The sequence below is a fragment of the Eptesicus fuscus genome, chromosome 7, assembly GCF_027574615.1.
Source record: "Eptesicus fuscus isolate TK198812 chromosome 7, DD_ASM_mEF_20220401, whole genome shotgun sequence".
Lineage (NCBI taxonomy): Eukaryota > Metazoa > Chordata > Mammalia > Chiroptera > Vespertilionidae > Eptesicus > Eptesicus fuscus.
In genome coordinates this window covers 103,310,241-103,326,508 of record NC_072479.1, presented here as the reverse complement: position 1 = coordinate 103,326,508, position 16,268 = coordinate 103,310,241, and the positions used below count along the sequence as shown (strand labels likewise).

General features: G+C 42.3%; 1 protein-coding gene across 5 annotated transcripts in view; it reads right to left on the bottom strand.

Annotated features, from left to right (window-relative positions):
• The window catches only part of XPNPEP3 (X-prolyl aminopeptidase 3), a 45,186-nt gene that overhangs the window by 5,732 nt on the left and 23,186 nt on the right, over nucleotides 1–16,268 (bottom strand). For all 5 annotated transcript variants that reach the window (XM_054719559.1, XM_054719558.1, XM_054719556.1 and 2 more), the window contains 6 exons: nucleotides 12,546–12,608; nucleotides 11,624–11,737; nucleotides 8,681–8,766; nucleotides 4,948–5,128; nucleotides 3,768–3,888; nucleotides 1,696–1,948 (listed from right to left, as the gene is read on the bottom strand). In XM_054719559.1, coding sequence (XP_054575534.1) covers nucleotides 1,782–1,948; nucleotides 3,768–3,888; nucleotides 4,948–5,128; nucleotides 8,681–8,766; nucleotides 11,624–11,737; nucleotides 12,546–12,608 — 732 coding nt within the window. In that variant the 3' untranslated portion in view covers nucleotides 1,696–1,781. The remainder of the gene's footprint in view (nucleotides 1–1,695; nucleotides 1,949–3,767; nucleotides 3,889–4,947; nucleotides 5,129–8,680; nucleotides 8,767–11,623; nucleotides 11,738–12,545; nucleotides 12,609–16,268) is intronic.

The following is a 16,268-nucleotide window of genomic DNA, read 5'->3' as shown; positions in this document are numbered from 1 at the left end:
AACAGCCATTCTGACTACTCATAACACCTGCACAGTGTCACTGGAATCTAACTGGAAGGAGTGTTTCATGTCCAAGTATGCTGCAGTACATAAAGGCTGCCTAAGTGTTGAGCTAAAACGGTGAAGACCACAGAAAATGATTTACAGGAAAAGGAAAGACCTCCTCTCAGGATGGTGAATGAACAAAAGAAACCCAACCCACGGGCCGTGAGGGCCACAGAGGCCCTGGGGTGAGAGGCCACGCTGCGGATTCGTTCCAAGTCCGCTTCTTCTGGAAAGGAGCACAGGACTGAGAGGTTGGCGGGAGGGCAGGCACGGGATGATGACTCCAGCTGTGCAGCCATCCTTCCCACAGCTGCTGAGATACGGTGAGCAAAGCAAGCACTTGTGGATGATGCTGTCAGGACACGATCTCCATCACTTTGGTTTATAATATTATCTTTGTCTCCTGATGAAGCCACTATCTGTCTGCTGTGAGCTCTGCACCTTGGGATAAGACAGGCAAGCCTGTATCACTGCAGGGAGTGTTAATCCCTGAGCCTGTGCTTTGCTAATACAAATATTTTCTTAAAAACCCTCAAATTTATACTTCCACAATCAGCATGTTTTATACGTTTTGGGCTCATACCCAAGTTTAAGAGGGGGACACACTAGTTCTTAAAAGCTTCCCTTTTTGACAGAAGGTCTCAAATAAACCATTTGCAATAATCTAGCCCTGTTCACTTTGCAAACTTGTACAACCGAGTTCTTGCATAACTGTGTCCAATGTTGGGTTGAGAGAAATATGACGCTTCCAGTGCTAACATCGGAGAAAGAAAAGGACCTTAGGCTGTTTCTAGGCACTTGGTGGCATAGGCATATTTTGTTTTTGTTAGCACTAGAAGAAATCACAGAACGATAACAAGGGTAGCTCTCTGAAAACTGGGTGCCCACTTTAACTGGGTAAGTAGAGGATCTGCCCTTGGCTAGGGCAGCAGCTTCAAGGATGTGCTATGAGGAGCAGCGCACTAAGAATCTATACAGGAAGCATGGGTGTCTAGGACAGGATTCATCTTTAGATTGAGAACAGATGGATGGAGGTCTGGATCTGTAGCAGACACATATATACTTTTCTTTCTCTTCCATGTCCTTCCTTATCAAGAATCTAAATACTTTCCAGGCCCTAGTAGCAAGAAAGGCTCAGAGCTGTTTTGTTCGATACACTGTTGCTGGAGTCTGGAGGGTGGCTGAAGGGCGGGACTGCCGGACCCCCGTGCCCACAAGGCTCACGTGGCTCCGGTAGTTGTGCAGGCTCTGCAATAGGTCGGCACCAGCATGAAAGGCATACACGGGCCGCCTCACACAATCACTGGTTTTTAGTGTAATATAAGCATCATACAAATACCTTATGATATTAACTGGATCTGAGCAAAAGCACTGCAAGGAAAAGACCTGGAGAAGAGAGATGTTCTGTATAGTTAAATGTGTTAACTGGAATGCATGAACATATGTAACCAAGATCTACCTTTCTGTTTAAAAGTTAAACTTGCCTGGGCCATTAATTCTATAGAATTAATGTCAAGTTGCAGTAACATACAGTCCAAAATTCAATTTTCCAGATTTCTAGTTACTTAAAACAAAGAAAAGACCACACACACAATTACATACATTCATACAGGTCCCACACTCCCAAGTGAAACACACACATAAACGTACCCACACAGACAGCACTCAGAAAGCTCAGGTGCACAGATGCCAGTGCACACCCTGGAACCTGAGGTGCATGTGGGCTGCAATGAGGGTCAAGAGGCCCTGCTGCAGATCTGCTCGATGTCGCTGATCTCTTTGGGACAATCTGCAGAAAGGATGAGAGGTGAGTCCTGCGTCACCACTACATCATCCTCAATCCGTACACCAAGACCACGAAACTTCTCTGGGGCATCTCTGTCATCCTCTGGAATATAAATGCCTGAGAAGTAGGAAAAAGAATGTGCTGTTCATAAATGGCAGTAACTGGATGATTTGGGGCAAGTAAGTTAACCTCTCTGTGTTACAATCCATCTGTAAAGCTAGAATCTTAACAGTATCCACCTAGAGCAGTGGTCGGTAAACTGCGGCTCGTGAGCCATAAGCGGCTCTTTGGCCCCTTGAGTTTTTAGCAAAGGCCAACTTAGGAGTACCCTAATTAAGTTAATAACAATGTACCTACCTATATCGTTTAAGTTTAAAAAATTTGGCTCTCAAAAGAAATTTCAATCGTTGTGCTGTTGATATTTGGCTCTTGACTAATGAGTTTGCCAACCACTGACCTAGAGTCATGGAGATTAAATGAGATAATACAGATAAAAGTGTCTAGTATAATGGTCAATAAATGTTTTTGTTTTTTTAAAATAAATGTTGACTATCATTATTATAACTATTATTATAGTTATTTTGTACTAGAGGCCCAGTGCACGAATTCGTGCATGTGTGGGGTCCCTCTGGGTGGCCTGTAAGGCTCGGGCCGAAACCCGCAGTCCAATGCCACCTGCAGCTCCTACCTGCCGCTCCCACTCATCCCGGCCCCACTGTGCCTGCCACGGGCTTGTGCCCAATCAGTCCCGACTAGGAGAGGCTTGCTCTGCTGCAGCAGCGCTTGCCAGCCATGAGCCCTGTGTTTGGCATCCTCCCATGGGGAGTGGCCTGCGGGATCGGGCTGAAACCAGCTCTCTGGGGTCCTGGATTGTAAGAGGGAGCAGGCCAGGCTGAGAGACCCCACCGGTGCATGATCAGGCCGGGGAGGGACACCAAGGTGTGTCTGGCCCATCTCGCTCAGTCCCAATCGGCTGGACCCCAATAGCAAGCTAACCTACCAGTCAGAGCATCTGCTCCCTGGTGGTCAGTGCACGCCATAGTGACTGGTCGACCGGTCGACTGTCTGCCCCCTGGTGGTCAGTGCATGTCATAGAAAGTGGTTGAGCAGCCTTAGCATATCATTAGCATATTACACTTTGATTGGTTGTTCTGCCATTCGGTCTATTTACATATTACCTTTTTATTATATAGGATAGTAGACTACAGGCTCCATATGGTAATGCTGATCATGATTCTGTCATATTCTAGTGGCTCAAGCAGGCCACTGAAGTTACTTAAACTGTGAGTATGTCAGCATATTCTGGGAACCAGTAGATTATATAAATGTATTCTTTCTTTGCCTAATAGTCCCCTGGAAAAAGGGAACTTTGCTAAAATAAAGACATAAGGTATTTGAAAACATATTTAAATATCACTTATTTAGATTGGCCTGAACAACCAGAAGCTGTAGAAATACTCAAATAAGCCCTCTCAATAAGCCATAAATGTAAAGTAAAAAAAATAAAAAAACTTTAATAAACATTTGGAAAATTCTAAGAGCCCAAGGTACCCTCTCTAATCATGAAGTCAGACAGATTCACCTTCTTCTCCGTGATAAAAAGAAAAGGTCAGCAAAGAATTTTGTAGTCAAAGTCTAAGGAAGCACCCACGTACTGACTAGACTGGACTAAGTGGTATGCAAGGCCAGAGAGTAACGTTTACCTGGATTCAAAGGGTGGTGTGAAAGACTTGTCCCAGCTATAATTACTTAATTTAGAGATAAAAACACTTGAATTCTAAGAATGAGATCTGTTTTCATTATAAAAACAGCATCAGTATTTAAAACTGACTCCTGCCATATCAATCTTCACTCTCACCATGGTGTTTACCTTTCTACCTGACACTATTACGTGTCCCAAGGGGTTAGAGGCTGCTAATGCTCCCTATCCCCTTACCTGGCTCCACGGTGATCACCATGCCGGGCTGTAGAGGGAGGGAACGGGGCATGTCTGGAGTGTCATGGACATCCATCCCCAGGTAATGGCCAACGTGGTGAGGGCAGTATTTGCGAGCAGCCTGGAAAAGGTAATTGCCACAGTATTATTAGAGCAATGGCCCCTTGAGGGGAAGTCAGGCATGTATAAGTCAGCGAGATAGGTGTTAACAGCTCCCCCACGGATCTGCCACTATGTTTAATCTGTCCCTAGGCTACTGACTAAGAGACCTGATCACTGCCACCTCTCAAATGAAATTCTACCGATGCATTCTAACTAATCCACATTTCCATTCCCAGTATTTAATATACTACACACACGCCGACTTGGGTAAGCCCAGTAATGACTGGGGCTAATGAAAATCTCTTTTCTTGAAGGAGGGTGATTATGTTAGAATAGTTCTCTTTTCAACCTTCACACATCCCTCTCAGGAAGTCTGCTCTGGAGACCCCAAGTATCTCACAGCAACTTGTGGAGCAGGCTGAAACATCAAATAACACTGCAATTACTAGGCATTTACTGGCCTGGATGTTTCTATCCATTAATTAAAGATTTGCTGGCCTGAGCAGGAGGAATTTATAGCTTCTTTCCTATCGATAAAAGAAACCCTGGCAGCCTAACCTTGGAGTTGGGCGATGCCTTAATGGTCTGTTTGGCTTGACCACCCGGCATTTTAATTTAAAGCCGAGGCTTTACATTTTTACTGAATACCATTACATTTGGATGCAGATGAAATTCACTAAAGACATGCCCTTGAGGATACTGTTAAAGTCTCAACAGTGTCACTGAAGCAACAAACACCCTCCCCTTCGACCTCTACCTTTTCAAAATTACCCCAAAAGAATCAAGAGTTAACCTCTCCTCCTTTTTGTGTCCTTTTCCACCCTCTGCACCAGACTTCATTTTATGTCTTCTGACGACTGAGCTAGTTGCGCACTATGCAGTATGTAATGAACCAGAATGTGCTGCCACCTTCTGGGAGAATTAAGAACTGTCTCCCTTTGTTGTAATCCCGGTTCAATGTAAATCCCTTTTATAGATGAAGAATCACAAAGACCATTTCTAAATCTAATTAGCTTTCCATAAAAACCGAGCAGCATGTAAGGTGTTCTTGAGAAGTGAGTCAAAAGAAGTGCGGTACCCTGAAGGCATTATTTTCCTTAATGTTCTTCAGGAACCCCAACTCTTTAAGCTTCTGCCCTATGAGGGTCAGCATCATGCTGTAGATGTTTTCCAAGCTTGTTCCGGGGGAGCAGAGGGTCAGACAATCTCTCTGGATCTCTAGAACAGCTTCGTAGAGTTCTGCTTGAGGTGCCGTAAACCTGCGGACAGGAAAACCAAAGATCGCAAATTTGGAACTGACTGATGTTGCAGGAAGTTTGTGACAAGAAAATAATTCTGAGATGTTATAAATCAAATTACAGTAGTGGGAGAGTGAGAGGAAGGGACAGGAATAGTTAACCAGTTAACAGCATCGTGCCAACTAACAAAGACCGCTCATATTTGGATGCATGTTAGAGCTCTGAATCAGCTCCCAGGGTCTATGAGCTGACCACCAGCCACCAAGGCAGCCAGCATGTGCATGAACTTTCAGGGCTGCTGCCTGCAACCAATCAAAAGAAGTAAATATTTCTTTTTCCAGACTGTGCTCCTATCCTAAAACGCCCTCCTGCATCCCCCCCAACCCTTATCTATAGCCAATGTAAGTTCTTTCAAAACAACTTACATCTTTCTCCCCCAAAACATAATGTGTAAAAGCGCCCGTCAACTCTAGGATGGCGAACATATTGCCTTCTCCACCAAACCCTGCTGCTAGTGGTTAGACTTCATGCCCCGGGATCTGGTCCTTCGCTGGCTAGCAGCATGGCCCAATAAACCCTTTCTTTCAAAAAAGCAAGCAAAAAATGTTCAGCTGTGTGATTATGTTTTGTTTAACAGTTGCTTCTCAGTTTCATTAGAAAAACTCCCAGGCGATGATGATGAGGCACTGTAGATGTTTAATCATACCAACATAGCATTACTGACAGGACCTTAATCATACCCTAGATGCTCAACAGGAAGAGCAATAACCCTTCAAACTGGGGCAGAAACAGTCCTTCAGACAGTCAGCAGACATACATGAGGTGAGGCTAGAGGAGGCACCCAGCCCTGAATGCAGTCAGAGGGCCAGACCAGGTCATTCTTTTTTTTTTTTTTTTTAATTGATTTTTTTTACAGAGAGGAAGGGAGAAGGATAGAGAGCTAGAAACATCAATGAGAGAGAAACATCGACCAGCTGCCTCCTGCACACCCCCTACCGGGGATGTGCCTGCAACCAATGTACATGCCCTTGACCGGAATCGAACCTGGGACCTTTTCAGTCCGCAGACCGATGCTCTATCCACTGAGCCAAACCGGTTTCGGCAGACCAGGTCATTCTTGATCCTTTCCATTTTTTACCATTAAAAAAAAAAAGCTTAGGGACCTATTTCTTAGAGGCAAAGCCATGTCATGGGATAAACTAGTCAATACTTCGGTTACTAGTAATTTACTAGTTTCTAGGTGTCCTTGGAATAATAATTTCTTCAGCAATCATGAGGAAAGATGGGGAAAAATTAAAATGGGGTGGCATATGATATGTAGTTCCATGTACTATTTTACACTCCCATAAAGTAAGACAGCCAATGAAGTCATAGGCCTTCAAAGATGCTCATAAAATCTGAGCTTGTAATTCTGCTCTAAGAATCCATCCTAAGAAAATAATTGAAATACAAAAAAAGCTATATGTACAAAAATGTTCGCTATAATGCTTTTTTTTTTTTTTTATAAAATGCTTTTTTATAATTATAACTAGAGGCCCGGTGCACGAAATTGGTGCACTTGGGGGGGGGGGGAGCCCTCAGCCCGGCCTGTGCCCTCTCGCAGTCCGGGAGCCCTCAGGGGATGACCAACAGCTTAGGCCCGCTCCCTGCAGTCAGACATCCTTAGCGCTGCCACGGAGGTGGGAGAAGCTCCCACCACCGCCGCTGCGTTCGCTAGCCATGAGCCTGGCTTCTGGCTGAGTGGCGCTCCCACTGTGGGAGCACACTGACTATCAGGGGGCAGCTTCTGCATTGAGCGTCTGCCCCCTGGTGGTCAGTGCGCATCATAGCGACTAGTCATTCTGCCGTTTGGTTGATTTGCATATTACCCTTTTATTATATAGGAGGATAGATACAATCTCAATGTCTGCTAATATTTAAGTATAAAAATATAATGCTATAATGAACACCTACATACCCAACTGCCAGGTTCAAATTTATCAACATTATGTTTATACCCATACTCCATGCCACCACAGTACTAGTACATATTTTTAAAGTTTTTTTAAATGTAAATTTTACACACTGGAATGCACAAATCTGAGCTGTGCAATTCTGAACGATCCTGATGAAGCTAGGGACACTGACCCCCTAAATTCTGTTGAGTCTTCTTTGCTGGCAGAAGCAGCCCTTCTACCACCATCTGAGACTAATCTAGTTTGGACTGAGAACCTACAGGTTCTCCCCTTAGATAGTTGCCTTGGTACTTGCCTCTGGACTTTTAACTAGATTGTACTCCTAGCAGGCCCCAAAAGGTTAGGTACAAAGTGTGACCCACAAGGAAGTGCATGATAATCCAAAGAGAACTGCATGATTTTTCCTACTTATATAGATAAAAATCTGAGAATATGTGTGGAAATGGATAGTAATATGTGGGATAATTGGAAGGAACACAAAGTTAGATCAGGATGAATTTATTGATATACACTGAGTGGCCAGATTATTATGATCTCTGAACGCATAATAATCTGGCCACTCAGTGTATATCCTATATAATAAAAGGCTAATATGCAAATTGTCCCCTTGACCAGGAGTTTGACCAGCAGGCAGGCCAGTCAACCGACCATGTCCCCTCCCCCTGGTCAGGCTGGCCAGATCCCACCCATGCACGAATTCATGCACTGGGCCTCTAATATACACACACACACACACACACACACACACACACTGAGTGGCCAGATTATTATGCATTCAGAGATCATAATAATCTGGCCACTCAGTGTATATCCACAAAGCAGAGATTCTGGATTCAATGTTATAGCTCAAGGGTTCAAAAAGGCGCCAACAGTTTATTTGGTTGGTTGGCTGAAACATGGGCCATAAGGTACTCTATACTAAATGAATTCAAATGCCAGAACTGCCTTGTATACTGGAGAAAGAATTCTGCCTCAAGACTGCAACATCAACTTTTGCGTGAGTTTCCAGCCTGCCCTACAAATGCGTGAGTCAATTCCTTAAATGCATCAATCATTATCAATCAATCTACCTACCAACCTACATACATATATATACACATACATGTATGTGTGTGAATGTTAACCTTTTGCACTCGGATGTCGAGTGTGACTCGACACGGTTAGCATTAGAATAAAGGAATTGAGAAAAAAGCAAGCGAGTGCAAAGGGTTAACTAGGTGTTTCTAGGTGCCTGATCCTGTGATGATGACTAAACAGTCTTAAAAAAATAATCAGGAGCACCCAGCAGGCGTAGCTCAGGGGTTGAGTGTCAACCTATGAACCAGGAGGTCACGGTTCAATTCCCTGGTCAGGGCACATGCCCGGGTTGCAGGCTTGGTCCCCAGCGTGGCGTGTACAGGAGGCAACGATCAATGATTCTTTCTCATCATTGTTGTTTCTGTCTCTCTCTCCCCTCTCCCTTCCTCTCTGAAATCAATAAAAAAATATTAAAAAGAAAAAATCAGGAGCTTTGCAAAGGCAGTTAACCTGAGCTAAAGGGGACCTGTCTGTCTCGTTAGCCATTTACTCCAAATATAACCACACTCCAGAGAAGCAGTGGGATCTGTAGAAGACGTACCTGCCATTGACAGGCCAGGTACGGGTGATGTCACTCACATAGCAAGAAGATTCACAACCTCCATCCAGCAGCACCATTTCCCCATCCTGGAAAAAAAGCAAAATAGGTCAAAGTCGGTGACCCCTGGATTGTCAGTTGTTTCTTCTTTTAACTTGAGCCCTTTGTGCCTTTCATGTTATATATATACTAGAGGCCTGGAGCATGGATTCGTGCACGGGTGGGGTTCCTCAGCCTGGCCTGTGGGGATTGGGCCAAAACTGGCTCTCCCACATCCCCTGAGGGGTTCCGGAATCGGGCTCCCTCCTCTCTGGTTCTGGGTGTGTTACCTAAGAACCGCAGCTGCCAAGTCATGGCAGCTTGGCAGCTCCTGCATTGAGCGTCTACTCCCTGGTGGTCAGTGCACATCATAGCGACCAGACGGTCAGCATATCGGCCGGTGGCTTAGGCTTTTATATACATAGAATAGGTTTTAAAAGCTCTAATTTAAAAGAGACTAATCCTCTCTGGTTCCTTCTCATAAGAAACGGCACCTAGCCCTAGCCGGTGTAACTCAGTGGATAGAGCATTGGGCCTGCAGAGTGAAGGGTCCCAGGTTCGATTCTGGTCAAGGGCACATACCTTGGTTGCAGGTTCCCTGGCCCTGGTCGGGGTGCATGCAGGAGGCAACCAATCCATGTGTCTCTCACATCGATGTGTCTCTCCCTCTCTCTAAAAATCAATGGAAAAATATCCTCCAGTGAGGATTAAGAAAAAAAAAAAAAAAAAAAAAGAAACAGCATCTAAATGTTTCAAATGAACTCACATTGGCTTAAGAAAGGTGCCATTGCACTCTGGCCAGGTAGCACAGTTGGTTAGATATTGTCCTGATATGCCAAGGTTGCAGGTTCAATCCCCAGTTAGGGTACATACAAGAATCAAACAATGAATGCATAAATAAGTGAATAACAAGTGGACAAGTGGATGTTTTTTTCTCTCTCTCCCTTCCTCACTCTCTCTAAAAATCAATCAATCAATCAATCAATAAAAATGTTCTTTTAATAAAAAAAATAGGAAGGTACCATTGCATAGTGGTTAAGTACATTGGCTCTGGAACCTGCTTGGGTTTGAATTACTAGGTGCAAACATCAGCACATCATAATGTTACCATTATCACTATCACTATTAATTAACATAACCTTAGGTAAGTATTTTATCTAGAGCCTTATTAAAAATACAATTACTCTTAACCATTTAACTATTTATATTTTTTTAGGGAGAGTGTAAGAGAGAGGAAAAGACAGACAGAAACATCGATGTGAGAGAAACACATCAATTGGTTGCCTCCTGCATGAGCCCCACTAGGGCCTGGGCCGGGGAGGAGCCTGCAACCAAAGGTACTTGCCCTTGACCAGAATTGAACCCGGGACCCTTTGGTCCGCAGGCCGATGCTCTATCCACTGAGCAAAACTGGCTAGGGCTTAACCACTTAACTTTAGAATGTTACTTCCCTTTCTGCTCCCCATCAAAATGCATGTGGGGGAAGAAGAAAACTTTGGGTACATCTCTATCTTACTACATGTCATGTTACTGGGCATATCTTATTCACATCTAAATAAACACGGAACCTGGCACACCGCAATGATCAAATGAGTGCATATATAGTAACAGTAACTTTGAAGAATCATGTGGTTTTATTTCTAGCAAAATGGTAGAATAAATTTACTATTAGAAAACAACTAATATTATCATACACTTATGAGTAAAATAAAACAATACATATAAATTTGTATTCTTCATAAGCAAGCAGAATTATGTATTACATGTACATAATAATACTGCTTATTATGTACATGTAATACAAGTATTTTAAAAAAATCAAGGAAATGACAAAAAATGTAGGATACCAGTTAGTGACCTGAGGGAGGGAGGCAGCAGGATGGAGAGCATAGGGCACACAAGCAGATACAGAGTATTTGTAATGTACTAATTTTTCTTTTTTTTAAAAAAATTTTAAAAATTGAGTTCTAGAGAGAGGGGAAAGGAGAGGGAGAGAGAGAAACATCAATGTGAGCAGAAAACATCAATCACCTGCCTCCTGAAAACCCCCTACCAGGGATCGAACCAGGCATGTGCCCTGACCAGAATGGAACTGGCAACATTTTGGTGTATGGGACAACGCCCAACCAACTGAGCCACACTGGCCAGGGCGGTAATATTCTATCTTTTAAGTCCAGTAAGTCATGGGTATTCACTTTAAAAATAGGCTGTATAATTTACATTTGCTATATTTAGTCTTTTGAATATACCAAATATTAAAATAGATAATTAAAAGTGGACTTAACAAAGGAGTACAAAATTCTTTACTTATATAGTCACTTTGGGAGAAAACCATAAAAGAGAAATTCTCTCACAGCTAATAAGGTATTCATTCTTAAAATCTGCCTGGCCAGTGTCTCTCAGTGGTTGAGCACCGATCCATGCACTAGGTTCCATTCTGGGTCAGGGCACAAGCACAGGTTGCGGGCTCCATCCCCAGTGAGGGCAGCCAATCCATGTTGATATTTCTCTCTCATCCATGTTTCTATATCTCTCGCCCTCTCCCCTCCTCTCCTAGTCAATAAAAACATTTTTTTTAAAAAGTCTGTCTGCTCCCATATGCTTAGCCCACTGCAGCTACCAGTCCTTAGGGGAGGAGTGCTATAAAAGAAAATGAGCAGAGGCTTTAGGGTAGAATATGTGCCTCTGCACTACTAATTGCCTCATTTTTAAAAGTTTATTTTCCTCACCTATTACACAGGCATGTTAATAACTGCTCCTATCTCATAGCGCTAACGTGAGGATCAAATGAGAGAACGTCTGTAAAAGCATTTTGTTAAAGCTGAAAATTAGGGGACCCGACGTTAGTGAGTTTCCTACTAGGGCATCTGGACCCAGAGGAAGCGGCGCTGATGGCTAGTACTGTACCTTGATGAGCTGATTATTCTTCACATAGTGCAAAGTGTTTGAGCGATTACCGCCAGCAACCACCGGTGGGTAGGCTAAGATGTCTGCTCCCCGGGCTCGGCATTCAAATTCAAACTGAAAACCACAGCGAAGTGTGACTCTAAGTATGACTGCAGAAAGGATTTCTTTAGGCTGCCCCAGCCCAGGCTCTCCTCAACAGCACTCACCTCCATTTAAGTTACTACTGGAAAACTATTCATCACCCCTAACAAAACTTTTCATGCTTCATTTCAGGCCACTTTTACTCTCACCCCAAGCCTGTTATTCAATCCTATTACTAAATCTGTTCTTTTCTTGTGAGTACTCTAAATTTCTGATTTTCAAATTAAGTCCAGAAGAGGACACAGAAAACCTATGATCAAGGGTGAGCAAAAAGATAACAGTTATGTAAAGTTACTGTTTGTTTATTCTTATTTAGATAAACACTGGAATATGGCTTGCATTTTTAACAACAGCTCTAAATGACTAATGCCAACATTTCAAATAGCTACTGACCTACAAGCTCTGAAAAATAAAAATATGCTAGGCAAATGGTAAACTCTATGAATTTCATTATGTCCTAGGATGGAGCTTGAGACTGGCAACCATGTGCTACTATCTACAGCTCGACCTCAGTCTCTTCCTTTACATTTACTTAAACAGTACTAGCCTTCTCATCTCACATTTATGTAAGCCTTTTCTTCTTCAATAGCTCTACTCTGTGGATTTTCTTCGTTTAACTGTTACTCCACATATTTTAGACTCATCTAATAAATTACTAGTCACATTTAAGAACCAAATCCTCTCCACTGATCTCCTGGTCACTTCCATAAAAGTCAACCAGATGCCACCTGCAAATCAATGAAATTACTTTACGTGTGCCTTCCAATCATTTAAAGCTCACCTTAGCATAAAGAAAGCTCTCATCCACAGGCGCTTTGCTGGCAAACATGGTCTCTATGAAAGCCTGCAAATAGAATGGAGGATGAAAAGAAGTCTAATTTTATCTACTCTGCTTACTCAAATATTCAAAACACTGTCTTTCCTATAAAGATCAAGGGCAAACTTTATGACTGCCACTTCTTATTATGGTTGTCTCATCACAGCGTAGCCCATACTCTCAATTAACACTTGACCTTCTCACTTCACCAGGTGCTATTTAAATGTTTGTATTTTGATTCTTTAAAATGGGATTTCTTTGCATTTCATTCTGTGCATCTTATAACCCAGGACACATCATGAGTAGACACTGTACAGCTTCCGGGGAAGGGACAGTGGAGAGAAAAAGCAGGAATGATTTCATGAGGGCCTTGTGTGCATGTCCACATGCAGCTGACGTGAGAGTAGGGAGCCTGTGACATTTGAGACTGCTCAGTATGTGTCAAGCGCCTGTGGAAGAACGAGATATAAAGCTGGAAGGGAAAGGCAGAAGAGGCCAGATCATGAAAGGCCCTGCGTGAGCATGCTGCAATTTAATCCTAAAAACAACAAGGAGCCACCAAAGAACTTTACGAGAAGGGCAGTCAGATTTGAAGAGATCACTGTGGCTGGGGTAGAGTTAGACACAGGCAATAGCAGAAGCAAAGAGACAGCAAAGGGATATTAGGTGTCCTACTGTGCTAGGCACAGGCCAAAATAACACAGCTTGGTATTTAAACCCAGTCTGTCTTCCACTACACTCTTCTGCCTCCCGAGAAGAGAACTTGGGGACCAGTTAATTAGATACAAGGGCTGGGAGAACAATTATCTAGGTAACTTCCATATTTCTATCTAAGGTAGCTGGGTTGATGTTGTTATTATTAACCACGAAATAGAATACAAGAGAAGAGGAAGGTCTGGTAGAGCTGGCAGAGCACAAGTTTAGACAATTACAGGAAATTCAGGTAGAAATGTCCAGGAGGCAGGATATACGTTCAGTTGTAAGAGAGATCTGGCCTGGATAGGTCTGACTCACCCTGCTTTTACTTCTGCCCATACAGTCTACCAATTCTCCTCTCTTGAAAGGTTACTTAACTCTAATGGCAAGGCCCTTTACTTATTGTACTAGGTGTACCTAGTTAATAATGCGGAGTTTTTCAATAGATGGAGTTACACATATGTTGATATATATGCGATTCGATATGTATGCTATTTTGTTGTATTGACAGCAAGCTTCAAAACTTCATATTTCAAATTTGCTGAAGGTGTTCATCATAGATATTTTTACGCTTAAAAATGTCCAACTTCGTGCCAAAAAAAGAGTGTTTGAGGGAAGTTTTAATTCATTACTTTATTTTGAAGAAAAAGTTATCGTATACTTCGGGAAGCTTATGGGGAACATGCTCCATCTCAAGATACTTGTGAACGCTGGTTTAAATGCTTTAAAAGTGATGATTTTGATGTGAAAGACAGAGAATGTCCAGGTCAACCGAAAAAGTTTGGAGACCAACAATTACAAGCATTATTGGATGAAGATGCGTTTCAAACTCAAAAACAACTTGCAGGAAGATTAAATGTTGCTCAGCAAACAATTTCCGATTGTTTACAAGCAATGGGAAAGATATTAAAGGAAGGAAAATGGGTGCCACATCAACTGAACGAAAGACAAATGGAAAACCGAAACGTCACCAGTAAAATGTTGCTTCAAAGGCACGAAAGAAAGTCTTTTTTGCATCGACTTGTGACTGGCGATGAAAGGTGGATTTATTTTGAGAATCCCAAACGCACAAAATCATGGGTTGATCCAGGTCAACCATCAACATCGACTGCAAGGCCAAATCGCTTTGGAAAGAAGACAATTCTCTGCGTTTGGTGGGATCGGGAAGGTGTGGTGTATGATGAGCTTCTAAAACCAGGTGAAACCGTTAATACTGATCGCTACCGACCACAAATAATCAATTTGAAACACGCTTTGATCGTGAAACGACCAGAATGTGTCAATAGACACGGCAACGTAATTTTGCTTCATGATGACGCACCATCACACACTTCAAAACCAGTTAAAGATCTTGCCTGGGAAGTATTAACCCACCCGCTGTATTCACCAGACCTTGCTCCTTCAGATGACCACTTATTCTGATCGATGGCACACGCACTGTCTGAGCAGCACTTCAAAACATACGAAGAAGTGGAAAATTGGGTCTCTGGATGGTTTGCCTCAAAACAAGAAAAGTTCTATTGGGACAGTATCCACAAATTACCTGAAAGATGGGGGAAATGTGTAGCTAGTGATGGACATTACTTTGAATGAAGCACTTTTGATGTTTCTCTTGAAATTATCGTGTTTTCTTTGATTACAAAATCCACATTATTAACTGGTACACCTAGTAAACCAAATCAGACTGCAAGAAAATCCAATTGATTCATAAACACAAATTATATTTGGCTTATTCCCCAAAAGATAGGAAACTTTCATTTGGGCTGAAAAACACAAATATAGCATCATTATTCTTAAGAAAACTATTTTGCCCAAATATTAAAAAATCTTACAGAATAATTCTACACCAGAATTGGGAATACTTAAAGACAATACCTCAGATTTAATACTTCTAAATTTTGGCACATTTAAAATAGTCTCTCACTAACAGTGTGGACAAGTGACAGAAGTGCAGATCAGAATACTCCCAGGTAAATTTGTAATTGATTTTACATCTTATGCAAAGACATCTGATCACTCATCACCAATTTCTTGGAGCCCTAAACATTATCCCAATCTATTCTTAGCTACTTCTCTTCCTTATTTTAAAAATCAATGATTTGACGGAAAACAAAGACATATACTTTTCACATTTGTAATTAGTTGTAAGTTGTCTTTGCTGGTCTAGCTACAACACTGTACAGCGTACTAGACAAACTAGAGCACTTACTGAGGAAGTCACCAAATGAGGTAAAATGAAACAGATGAGGGAAGAGTTCAGGAAACAATGTTTAACTTTGGGAAGACTATAGGTAGAACTCAGAAAAATAGCCTTCAAATGTTTGTGTGCTATTATGCCATGAAGTCAATTCTAGTAGGCCTGGAATTAACTTGAGCTGTTTTGTTCAAGGTCCTGCATGTAATGGGTTAAGGCCTGAAACATACTGATTAATAGTGTTGAGAGGAGTTTCAGAGCAGTTTGTATCAGTTTGTCAGTATTGGTGACAGTGAGATTAATGGTTTGTACTTGGTTTCCACGAGAACTCCAAAAGGCTTTGTTGTTACATAGCAGGAATCTGCCAATACGATCCAAACCAGAAAAATCTCTAGTTGAGATTCCATTTTGGGCTCCCTGGTTTCCAGGTGTTCCATGCAGGCATCTGTGGTTCCTGGTCCAGGAGACAAAATGCGTCCTGTCCAGCTCTTACTGAGAGCGGACAGGACAAGAGGAGCTTGAACTTGGCTTCTTTGGCTCCTGGCTGTAAGACAGCCATTGGATGTGACAGGTATTCTTATGTTAATGCTGTTGCTCTACTGCACCCTTTTCCTGTTAATTGGAGACTTGTAAGCATTATCATTTTGGGTCCTATGATTCTTTTTTAACCATCAAACTGCTACTATTATTGCAGTTATTGTCAGGAAAGGAAATAAAATTAATTTACGTTGCTCCAAGGAGAAACAACTGAGATCATGGGTAAAAAATACAAGGCGGCAGATTTACTTTGCCTTGCA